Source organism: Pseudoliparis swirei, chromosome 7 (genome assembly GCF_029220125.1).
Source record: "Pseudoliparis swirei isolate HS2019 ecotype Mariana Trench chromosome 7, NWPU_hadal_v1, whole genome shotgun sequence".
NCBI classification, from domain to species: domain Eukaryota; kingdom Metazoa; phylum Chordata; class Actinopteri; order Perciformes; family Liparidae; genus Pseudoliparis; species Pseudoliparis swirei.
This window is the reverse complement of record NC_079394.1, coordinates 27,460,012-27,472,090: the sequence shown is the minus strand read 5'-3', so window position 1 is coordinate 27,472,090 and position 12,079 is coordinate 27,460,012. Positions and strand designations below refer to the sequence as shown.

Below are 12,079 nucleotides of genomic sequence, written 5' to 3'. Positions count from 1 at the left end.
AATGGGATGAAATGCGTACTGTGGTGGATTGGAAGGAGTCGCTTTAAACAGTTGCTGACGCCCTGCTTACATATATGGAGACAAAAAGCACAGAATCTCAAAATGTGTGTTAGATCACAATAAAACATGACACAGCCACCGGTAAATGGGTAATTGCATTTCAACCTGTAAGCACCGTGTCAAGCACTTAGCCAGAGATGTGTCTTCACTCACATCAGACAGCTGCTGTATCGATTAAACCACTCCACTCTAATAACACCCGACTCTAATTACCTGGTTCACTGGAAGTTATTTTGTAAGGAAAAGACGGACACACACACACACACTCAAACTCTCACACACACACACGTCCACGCCTTCCTACCTGCTGGTGTCGGCGGAGGTGATGGCGATGAGCGGCGGGGTGCGTAGCGACAGTGTTGTGGGCCGGGCCGGACCCGTGGCTGGGTCCGATTCCGGCTTGCGGTCGCAGTAGTACTGCTCGGCCTGTCGAAAGGCCAGCGGGGGCAACTGGATCGTCCGGCTCGACAGCCTCCGCACCAGGTAGGGCTCCAAGCAGCTGACCGGCCCCGGCTCGAGGGAGTCGGAGGAATCATCCGACACCTGGTTGGGGAGAAAAGAAGTGTCGGTGAATTCTGAATTTCGAGGAAAAGATCGACCGAATCTGGGTCGATTACCAAACTTCAACAACCAATGAGAATGACGTTGAGACGTGACACCCCTCACAGCTCGGAGAGTAGAGGGTCTGCCGGGTGTCCATCGAGCAACGCCTCTACAGCCTGCTGACAGTCCTAATCAAGCTAATACGTGGAAACACCTGGAGACTGAGGGAGGCATTTTCCTTTCGTTGTCCTATATACTTTTAAATATATTTGTGTTGCCGCTGCACCGCCACACAAAGCAGTCTCCCATGTGTTCCTCTCTTTATTAGCATTGCCACAACACACATAATACAGGGCTCTTACACATTTTGACCAATGGATTTCAAGGACTTTTCCAGGACTTTAAACCAAATTTCAATCACCAAACTGAAATCTCTGAAAAATGTAGAAAATGTTGCGTATCGAGAGCGTACGCCGGCTTATAAATTGAGCGTCTTTCTTTAAAAAACATATTAATTATTTCAAACTCTGCGAAAATGAACATGTGATTATAACAAATTTCCATGACTTTTCCAAAACTTTTATGATTTAAGTTTTTTCCCATGACTTTTCCAGGCCTGGAAATGACCATTTAAAAATTCCATGACTTTACCAGGTTTTCCATGACCGTACGAACCCTGATAATATGTTTTAAACCTTATATTCAAATTCACACACACATTGTAATATACAATATTTCTGTATAAATGTTATTTGCATGATACAGTTTATTGTTTCTTCTTTTCCTCTTCCGTGTATCTCTTTAGGCTAGCCTGTGCACAAGTTTCCGATAATTGTTCCGTTTTTTTCCGAGGGCAAAGTATTCCTCACTTTCCCATATTTAAGTTGTAAATTAATGTTTCACTTAATTAGCATTTTATTGATTTGAGAACATTATTTGCACAACAGCAATGTACATCTCAATTGACCTCTTGCATATGACTTCAAATTTCTCTCCGGATCACATTCGTCATTAAAGAGAGAATAATAAGAAGTGTTATGGGGAAAACATAACCGTGTTATTAACACGATTATAATGCTTTTAGGAGAAATGATGACGTCAGTCGGGTCAAGAGGGGAGAATTTAAAAAATCGCGAGAGCGACGTGGAAGCTGAGACTGTAGGTTTGAAGTGAGGCAGCGCGAGAGCAGAGAACGTCATTATACAGGAGCAAGTCAACGTGGAGGAAACAGCAGGTGGTCAAGAGTTGATTGAATAGTTGAGAGTTGATTCTGCTGCAGCTCCTTGAACTCCAGACTGCTTCAAGGCCTTGAGAGTCAAACGTTCCCCTGAACGTGAGCACCTGTAAACCCATTGGCGGTCGTCAATCTCCTTTTGAAACATTTTGTAACGCGTTACCTAATGCAAATTAGTAGTTTGAAAATGCAAATTGATGTTTACTTTCATTGTATTAGCCTCCGGTGCAAGATACCCCCCCCCCCCCCCTTCCCACTCTTCACACACATTACACAACGATGCTGCTGGAGATGGTGGAAAGAAGCTCAACTCTGTGTTGTTTCTCGAGTGCGGTGTCCTTGGGGGACAGCCCAGAGCTCATCAGACATTTGCCTATGAAGTGGTTGCAGAAATATGAGCGAGTTGAAATGAAGTATCTGATTTTCGGCCAATTTTGTGTGTTGCAGATATCCATACATGTTTGCCGTGCCAGGTAGAGGTGCTCAGGGGTGTGTGTGTGTGTGGCCTGGGGCAGCCTTCCCTAGAAATAACACCTATTCACCCTCTGAATGCACATAAATAAAATGTATACATACATTGTCCTGGCAGTCAGCACCACACGCTGCCCTATCCAGCATTATAGGTCTTTATTAGACCAGTAGGACCTCTCGAAGCACCGACTGTGTGTGTGTGTGTGTGTGTGTCCTTTCCCTCTTTGTCGTGACTGTTCAGCTTCACCCTCATACAACCCCTGCTCGTCCATCCTTGCATCCATCAACATGCCAATCTTCATCCAAAAAGCCAGCGAGCCTTTATTCCTTGGTAATTACCTGTATTAGACTCATTGTTACAGACGGTTGATTACGGATGAGAACGGGGGAGCCCGCATGATTAACCCTCGTTCTTCATCAGGCTGAAAGGAAAGCATATGAATAATAGATCTAATGAGTTATGTCAGTACTAACCACAACATTGTTTGGCAGTATATTCTCAAGACTACGAAACAATCGATGTAATGGCTCGTTGCTCTTGGAGTTCTGGTTAATGCTGATGTTAACCTTGGACCTGCACTTCATTTGATGCATTACTTTTATTAAGTCACCGTAAATCCTTCTGTGAAGGCGGTACAAACGTAAATGTGTCATTGCTCTCCTTTAGTATATCACGTGACGTCTGTCCTTTGGTCAGTAAAAAGGAGAATATTCACGTGCGTAGCAGTCGTTCCCTTCACTCTCCTTTACAGATATAGTCACAAATAAAGAGCTAAAATAGTTTCTGGGTTTGTGCCTTGTGGTGTTTCTTCTTATAACTATACTTACCATCTAAGGGAACCATAAAACAATAACAACGAAAATAATATAAAAATACAATCGGATTAAAACGGCAAGAACATCAATGAGTGTTTTGGCTATGTCGGACAGATGAAACGCCCTTCAAGGATTTAAAAACAAATTAAGAGAGTTTCATGATAAATTCTGTAATAGACAAACAACAAGTATAAAGATTTCGAATTTTGTGTGTGTGTGTGTGTGTCAAGCTATGGATTAAACAAACACCGCCCGTCCTCTTCACTCATTTGTGCCGTCTCTCCTAAAGTGGCCCTTCATGATGAGTGCAGGGTTCTTACACATGTTGACCAATGGATTTCCAATTCCAGTCGTCCATTACTATACAATAACATAACTTTGATGGACTTTTCCATGACTCTAAACCAAATTTCCATGACCAAACTGAAATCTCAGTATAAACATGAACAATTTAGAAAATTGTGCGTATCGAGAGCGTACGCCGGCTTATATTTTGAGCGTCTTTCTTTAAAAAAACATATTAATTATTTCAAACTCGGCTTAAATAAACACGTAATTATAACAAATTTCCATGACTTTTCCAAAACTTTTATGATTTAAGTTTTTTCCATGACTTTTCCAGGCCTGGAAATGATTTTAAAATTCCATGACTTTGCGAGGAGGTGCGAGAGCTTCCAGGAAGTGTTTTAACGCTCGGCACCGCCCCTTATGTTCATACGTCATTTTTAATTGGACGCTGCAGCAGATCAGACTGATCGCTGGGGTTTCATACCAGAGTAAAGACGGATCGCAGATTAAACTCACGTTGCATGTGAGATTTGTTTTCCGATTCTCCATCTGGTTAAAATATAAGTTAATTTTAGTTCTGATTCACAAAGGGACCAGAAACAACTTTCATTATTTTTGAAAAGGTTAGTCTTTTCTTGATCTGTTAGTTATTTCCCTCAACAGCTTTTGTTTTGGATATAATTAAAGTCAGAGAGAGAGCTGGAGAATACAGAACACAGTATAAATACCACACACTGTGTATAAATACTCCATGCAGTTTGTTGAACAGGTCACAGGCTCCAGAGAGACCCCCTCTCCATTCTGACATTGATGATAACTGTGTCATTAATAGTAAGAGGAGTAGTTTAACACCATTAAATCAACTGAAAACATTCTCCGATAATTGTTATCAATATTTGAAGTAGATTCTTTTACAATTGCGTAACATTGATCATGTGGACAGATAATCTGTCTCTCCACCCGTCGTCGTCCCTTCCATCGACCGCATAGCAACCAGCTCCTCCGTGATATTAAACTCCTTCGTTATCCCACGTACAAAGACGCTGAACTGGGCTCTCATCCTAAGTCAAAATTGTCCGCTTTGTTTTTGCAGCTGAAGCTCCAGATTTCCCGCGATGATCCTTCTTGTTACGGTTCGTCTGGAGCGGAGCACGTCCTCAAACGCCTCATTTTTCTCGGGGCAGAGTCCACCGAACAGTCTTTGATGAACTCCCCTTCAGAAAATGGCTTACTGTCTTTTGCGATTTTGTGGGATATCACATCGCTGGTCTTGACTGCTCCTCCCTGGATGTGAGAAGCCTGGTGAGAAGTCGTCGTTGGGTCTGCAGCCTAACGAGCAAACCACCAGCGGCCCGTCGCTCTGCCTCAGTCCAGTTCTCCTATTGATTACATTTGTAATCCTTAAACACAGCGACCTCCACACACTGAGCACACAGCTCTAGCTTTGACTTCACTAAACAGATACTTAGACGTCTGTGTCGTGTTAAAGACTCTACATCCTTTCGTTTTTTACCGTGAGCGGACATTTTCGAGGGCTCCTGTCGACGAGGCGGTGTAAGCGCTCTCACTCGCGCAGGTAAAATAATACATAAGTAAAAGCAGTGAAGTTATATTGCTTTAGTTGACATGCACTTATTTATTTATTTGTGATTTTTGATTGACCTGACGCAGGCCAGACAGGGACAGCCAAAGGCCCGCAGGCCGTTAAATGCCCAGGTCTGGTCTATTTACTTTAGATTGGACCATAAGTTACGAGTTATTAAACTAGTGATTGAAACCCTTAATTCATATCTACCGTGTTTACTGAGTAATAAATGAAGTGAAAGTAGTCATTTCCCCATCGACAATAGGAGATCATATTGCTACCAGAGGAGTCGCCCCCTGCTGGCCATTAGAACAAATGAAGTTTAAGGCCCTTCCGCTTCTGAGAAATGCCAGAAAATCTGATGTGAAATATTTTGATGAAATTGTATTTTTACATCACACTTTACATTACCACTTCTATCATTACAATGAATAAATGTGTGTATGCTGATAAATGTTTCTCTTAAACTGTTATGCTCAAGTAATAAACGTACACAGGAGTACACACACATAATCTTTACTATGTGGTTAATTGATAGACTATTTATTTATTGAATTACCATAAAACATGCGACATTGGGGTATATATAATTATCGAGATGCGAAATGACCCATCTAGGAATCCCACATCTAAACTCTTCAGAGATTTACGATTATTTATGCTTTGGAGGAAGTGACCCTTCAGGACGATACTTAGAAACAACGATAACTTCTCCTTGTGAAAAAGAACTTCATTTACTTCAGAAAGCTGTGGTTTCCGTGGGCATTGAATGTGGTTTCGGGTGCAGAGAGAGGAAATAAATCATTACAGAAAGCACCTTTGGATGCTCCCAAAGGACATCGGGGATGATGGAGGGGTCTCACTGCAGGATTGCTGCCACACACTGTTTCAGGGAGTTAATAAACCGACAAAGTAGGTCCAAATGAACCGTACGAGCCGAGCCGACGCACCCGAGGTCGCTTTTACCGAGCCAAGCGAGAGAGAAAATCTGATAGAAAAGAGTGTGTGGGAGACAGAGAAGTAAAAAGTTTGTTGAAACAGACTGAGGATACTTTGATCATGACAGCACATCAGTAGACCGACTGAAATATCACTGTCCATATTATAAAATAGGTATTTTGCACTTTTGAGACTTAAGAAAAACACAACGTACACTTTGATTTATGCTTTTAACCCTCCTGTTACCTTCGGGTCAATTTGACCCCATTCAATGTTTAACCCTCCTGTTACCTTTATATTTATTGACATCTTTTACCCTCGGGGTCAATTTGACCCCAGCTATTAAAACCTCCAGAAAATTATTAGAATTAATATTGTTTTCCAAGTTTAAGTGTGAGGTACTTTATGCTTGTTTGTTGACGACCTAAATAGCCCTTTAAATATATAAAAAAGTTGATATTTCTTATATGTTTGACACAGTGAAAAACAGCCTGGGGTCAAATTGACCCCAAAGAACACCGACATTAAACATTGAATGGGGTCAAATTGACCCTAAAGGTAACAGGAGGGTTAAGATGGAAATGGTTAAAAATGTATTTGAATTTGTATTCACCACCCTTTCTCCTGGGGGTTGCAGCCTTTGATGAAGACTATTGATGTGAGGCTTCGTATATATGCGGCTGGTTCAAGACTGGCTCCAGGTACTTTTCCCCACTGCAGCTCTTATTTATTCATGTACGGACTGACAGGCGGCCACATCTTCTCCTCCTCAGACTTTGTGATTAAACCAAATGGCCACCTCCACTTTAAAGCTACATCGCCACGGTTTAAACTGTCACATGAGTTATTCGTCAATTAATTCACATCATCTTATCAAACAGGACGCCGACCCTTTTTCGTAAGATGAATTTTCCATGATGACCCTTTTGCGAGATTAAGACGGCACATCGGTTTGGTGTCGCTCGGCCTTTAAAATGTTTTGGTGTGAGTTCACAGACAAAACAGCATCGGGTCAAGACCTCAGCGCTGTCGGCTCTTTTTGCTTTATAACAATTGGGCTCATATAGAAGTGATTTCATCGAAAATTAACGGTGTGACATCATCATTGAATGTATTTAAACTCTAAATCTGTCCTTCTGTACACATTACATCTATTGCACCTGTCCATCCTGGAGAGGGATCCTCCTCTGTTGCTCTCCTGCAGGTTTCTTCCCTTTTTTTCCCCCTGAAGGGTTATTTGGGAGTTTTTCCTGGTCCGATGTGAGGTTTTGGGGCAGGGATGTCTATGTGTACAGATTGTAAAGCACTCCGAGACAAATTTGTAATTTGTGAAATTGGGCTATACAAATAAACTGAATTGAATTGAATCAATAGGCAGGACATGTGTTGGGGGTCACGGAGAATTTACTTCCTTGATGCATCTCTCTCCATGCCATCTGGATGTTAGTGCGTTTACTTATGGCGAGCGGAGAGGCATTTCTCTCTCCGGAAAAAAATCACATAACCAATATCGTTTATAAACACAATATAAATTCACCTGGCGTCATTTCACGTTCCAAGTCAGGATCCATGTTGATGATCACACAAACACTTCAGAAACTAGAACGGGCACTCGGTAGAGCGCATACCTTCGCATATCACAAGATTTGGCATTGAATTATGAACATTTTGGCATTAGTTGCATGCCAATTGGATAAAAATTGACCGTGCTATGGTAAAAAGAAGATGTTGACCTTGTCATGACCTTGACCTTTGACCCGATCGATCCCAAAATCGAAGCAAATGGTCCCCGGATAATAACCAATCATCCCACCAAATTTCATGCGATTCGGTTTAATACTTTTTGAGTTATGCAAGTAACACGCATACAAATAAATAAATACACGGCGATCAAAACATTACCTTTCCGCATTTTCAATGCGAAGGTAACAAGTGGGGAAGGAATGCGCCATCATCGCTTAAACCAAGGGGAGGGGGGGGGGGGCTACCTGCACTATACTCAATATGTGCAACCCTTACTCGTCCGGGCCATCATCATTCATCTGCGGGCTCTGAATTTATTGATCGATTTTTATCAGAGAATGAATCTTAAATGGATTTTGGGTGAAGGCTGGCGGCAACGAGAGAAGTAACTGGGGGAAAAAAACGTAACACGGACAAAGCTGATGAAGGAAGAGAGAGAAAGAGAGAGGAGATGAAAAAGAGAGATTGCAATTGGAGGAGATGCGGTAAATCACCTGGTTGAAAAAACAATTTAGTTCTCCCATTTATCTGCCTCCTCATAGGCAGCTCTCGGCTCCCTGGAGGCTGGCACTACATTTTAAACAAAGGAGAGCGAAGGAAGTATTATTATTATTATATAATCTGCCCTCCTGTGCCTGAATGCTATTGGCTCCAACGAGATCTCATACTGTACGCGACCGGATTTATTTAGGCAAACTCGATATCCGTGGCTCACGTTACTCTGCAATCCGAATGTCTCCATGAGTCACGACTCGGCGTGGCACATGATGTCTTGGGTTGCCTCAACAACACAGGATTCTCTCTCTCTTCGTGGAGCTACGAGTATTTACAACCACGGTGTGCTTTTCACTGGCCGGTCAGATGGTTGACCGAGCTGTAAAACACAGTATGCTGTGGGGTAATAACAATTAACTCGCTTCATCTCCTTCAGTACACAGTGCTCACAGCTCCACAGCAGATTTATCAGGGTCAGGGGGACGGAGAAAAGGGGGCGGAGTTTCAGTCCTCTTTCTGCCTTTACGTCAGGAAGAATTCCCTCAGTACATACGTAGATACGCAGATATACGTGAATAATGGGTCTCATAGGGGTGTTTTGCACAATGTTTTGCTCAGTACAATAATAATGTATAAATAAAACATAATGGACTATATTTAAGGTTTAGTTTTTTCACGCCTAGAATTAACACGTCTGTGGATTTTAAGTACGAGGTAAGTAAAAGGGTAGTTATCTAGATGATCGCTGGGAGAGGTTGTCAATTTTTAAGACCTGGTGATTGTTATTTAAAGGTCTTCAATCATCAGAAAACATCATTGCACATTTAATCTATGAAATACAGAGTGTGTGGAGCCGCACCACATGAAGCAGTACTTTCACTTACCTTTTGTGTGGGATATCAGAAATCTCCATGCCTCTGCTAAGTGGCTGCCGCTACTGTTATATGCAAATTGCTTTCTATTCTTAGATATTCCTGCTATACATTATGCCATGAGCGTTTTTTTCCTCTCCCTTTTCTATCCAAAGTAACTTTTGATGTGACGTTGCACGCCGTGGATAAAATAAGTCTGCTTCGAGCGTCCTGTTTCGCATGATAACATGACTTGGTAGTTTGTAAAAACGGAATAAAAACACAGATTGTTGTTTCACTCTTAATCCCAGCAGGAGAAAAGTGACAAAAATGAGACAAGGGAAAAGATTAAGTTCGAGAAAAATAGCAGGACGGATGATAAGGAGGAACAACGGTGCACTGAAGTGTCAAAGTGGAGGAGATGAATCAATTTGTTTCAAAGAGCCCCTCTCCCTCTTCCCTTAGTCGCCTGAGGCGGGAGAAGAGACGTCTGACAGGTACAAGACCTCGACTCCAGGCCTGTGAAGCGCAGGCTGGTGCACAGCGGGGAGGGGAACTCATGCTGCAGACGCAGAAAGAAGCGCGAGACGCCCCTCGATAGGCGGCCGGTAGTGCTGAAGCTACCACACATTTTCTGTGACTTCTCATCTGCGCAAAAGGGTCAGGGTCACCGTGAAGCCGAGCTGTGAAGTGCAGGCGACTCAGAGCCGAGATAAAGCGTCTAGATCGGGGGTCCCCAAACGTTTTCCTGTGAGGGCCACATAACTTTTCCCTTCTCTGATGGGGGTCAGTTTGTAACAGAAATAATGTGACGATCGCAGGGTGCCTAAATGTAAACATTTATTGTTTTCCAGAAAGCCACACGTAACCAAATATTAATAAACCCTTTCCGGGATCTTCACAGGAAAAAAAGTCAGGAAATAAATAACACTATTTATGAAATAAATAATAACCCAATACCCCTCTCTGTGTTCTTCACAGAAGAAAAGTCGAGGATTTGCGTGGCCAGACTGAAAAAAAAAATCATAATGCGTCTCTGGTATTGTTCAGGGGGCCGGGCCAAATGTGGAGGCGGGCCTTAGTTTGGGGACCACTGGTCTAGATTGTTCTGTAACGCTGAGACAGAAAGAGAGCGCGCGCGTCGACCGTCGATTGAATCCGGGGGCAACCGCGACCGGGGCGGCAGATCCGTCACCTGGATGCGGACCTTCCCCGAGTTCAGGCGGCGCTCTGCGTGCGTCGGCCCCGCCGCCAAACACCTTATGCAAGATTGATGGCACTTTAAATGCAGTCACCAGGCTGTGAAATGAGAAACGCCGAGCGGGCGGTAATGTTTCTGTGCACAAGGTGTAGCGAAACCGATCAATGCGGGGCCCGCCTACCTCCCCGTGTGCTGTCCGGTGAGTGTCGGCTCCCCGCAAACAAACAGGACATGGACCAGATAAACAAAACAAATTGTCCTCTTTGAATTAAGGCAGAATTGAGGGGAAAAACCTCGTATCGTTTCCACCAGTGGTCGAATATGTCCTCGTTGTATGGAGCCGCCTGCTAATCTAAAGTTTCACGTGCGCCGTACACCGCTCCGCTCTCTCATGGATAAATACGCCGGCAGATAAGCAGTGGCTCAAAAACAATTCACAATGTTTGCACTGGCTCTGTCACATCGGTGATGAGAACGCAGCTATTAGCAGGTATATTGTAACAATGCACTACGATGTGTGTTGTGTGAGAAATGAGCGCAGGGTTTAAGAAGAGTGATAAAAAGCCCGAACTACAAGGACGAAAACTTGGCTATATGGTTTTAGATAAATTGTACCGGTCCATAATGGCACCTTCAGATCCTGAACTGGATCTAAACTAGTGTTAAAAGCCCATCTTTTGGGGAATTGAATTTAGTGTTTTTGCTTCTTGTACCTTCGCATTGAAAATGCTGAAGGTTATGTTTTGATTGCCGTGTAATTATTTATTTATTTGTATGCGTGTTACTCGCATAACTCAAAAAGTATTAAACCGAATCGCATGAAATTTGGTGGGATGATTGGTTATTATCCGGGGACCATTTGATTCGAATATGGGATCAATCGGGCTAAAGGTCAAGGTCAAGGTCATGGAAAGGTCAAAATCTTCTTTTTACCAATTTCTATCCAATTGGCATGCTACTAATGCCAAAATGTTCATAATTCAATGCCCAATCTTGTGATATGCGAAGGTATGCGCTCTACCGAGTGCCCGTTCTAGTTTTTAAATGTTAGTGTGAGAAAATTGGACAAATCATGACTTGTTGTCCAAGCCTTTTATTCCATTATCCCTCGTCCGTTTTCTTTATTTGATCTCCTGCAGCTGGTTCTTGTCCCACTCATCCTTCAGATCCTTCTCTGCTTCTGTTCCCCTCCTCTGATCCTGTTCAATCTAATTTCACAGCTTCTTTTCATTTAATATCTTGTCATCCACTTTCCCTCTCCTCATCCCGCCAGCTCCTGTATGTGCCGAGTGTCGACTGGCTTTGCTGTTGATTAATGTGATATTAACTCATCAAAAAACTCCAGCTGAATCTTAATACTCCGTCTTTTAACTCGTCCCGTGCACTAAATCCCCGACCGTGGTCTTCCCTTCACCTCGCCCATCGACCCGCTCCCTCATCCTCGAGGCCAGAAACCCAAACACACGGTCTGATGCTCCCCTGCAGCCTCCATTTGATGATCGAGATGTGCGCGGGAAGTAGACACAGCGGCGCGTTGCCCATTTCTATTCGCTCATCGCATTCACAGGGCCGCAGTCACATCTGCGTAACCATGGTGATGCTGATAAGGTGACTCATGACTATTCATCAATGGCGCTGCCTGATTGGACAGCCCCTGAGAGCCTTGCAGAAAGTATTCATCAATGCAGCCTGTGTCCCTGCTCTACCTCCATATGCCCCTCAGGAGGAGGAGGGAGCATCTCCGCTTCTCTCAGTTTGTTTTTCTTGTCTTAACCGCACACCCCACCCCACCCCCACCCCTCCCTCTTCGCTCTAATTACCTGTCCTCTCTCGATGTCCCACCCATTCCTCTC

General features: G+C 43.4%; 1 protein-coding gene across 1 annotated transcript in view; it reads right to left on the bottom strand.

The window, feature by feature from the left end:
- The window catches only part of LOC130197138 (cAMP-specific 3',5'-cyclic phosphodiesterase 4D), a 104,904-nt gene that overhangs the window by 69,014 nt on the left and 23,811 nt on the right, over positions 1-12,079 (bottom strand). Inside the window, exon 3 of the mRNA XM_056419650.1 lies at positions 365-603. Within this exon, the coding sequence (XP_056275625.1) occupies positions 365-603 (239 nt within the window). The remainder of the gene's footprint in view (positions 1-364; positions 604-12,079) is intronic.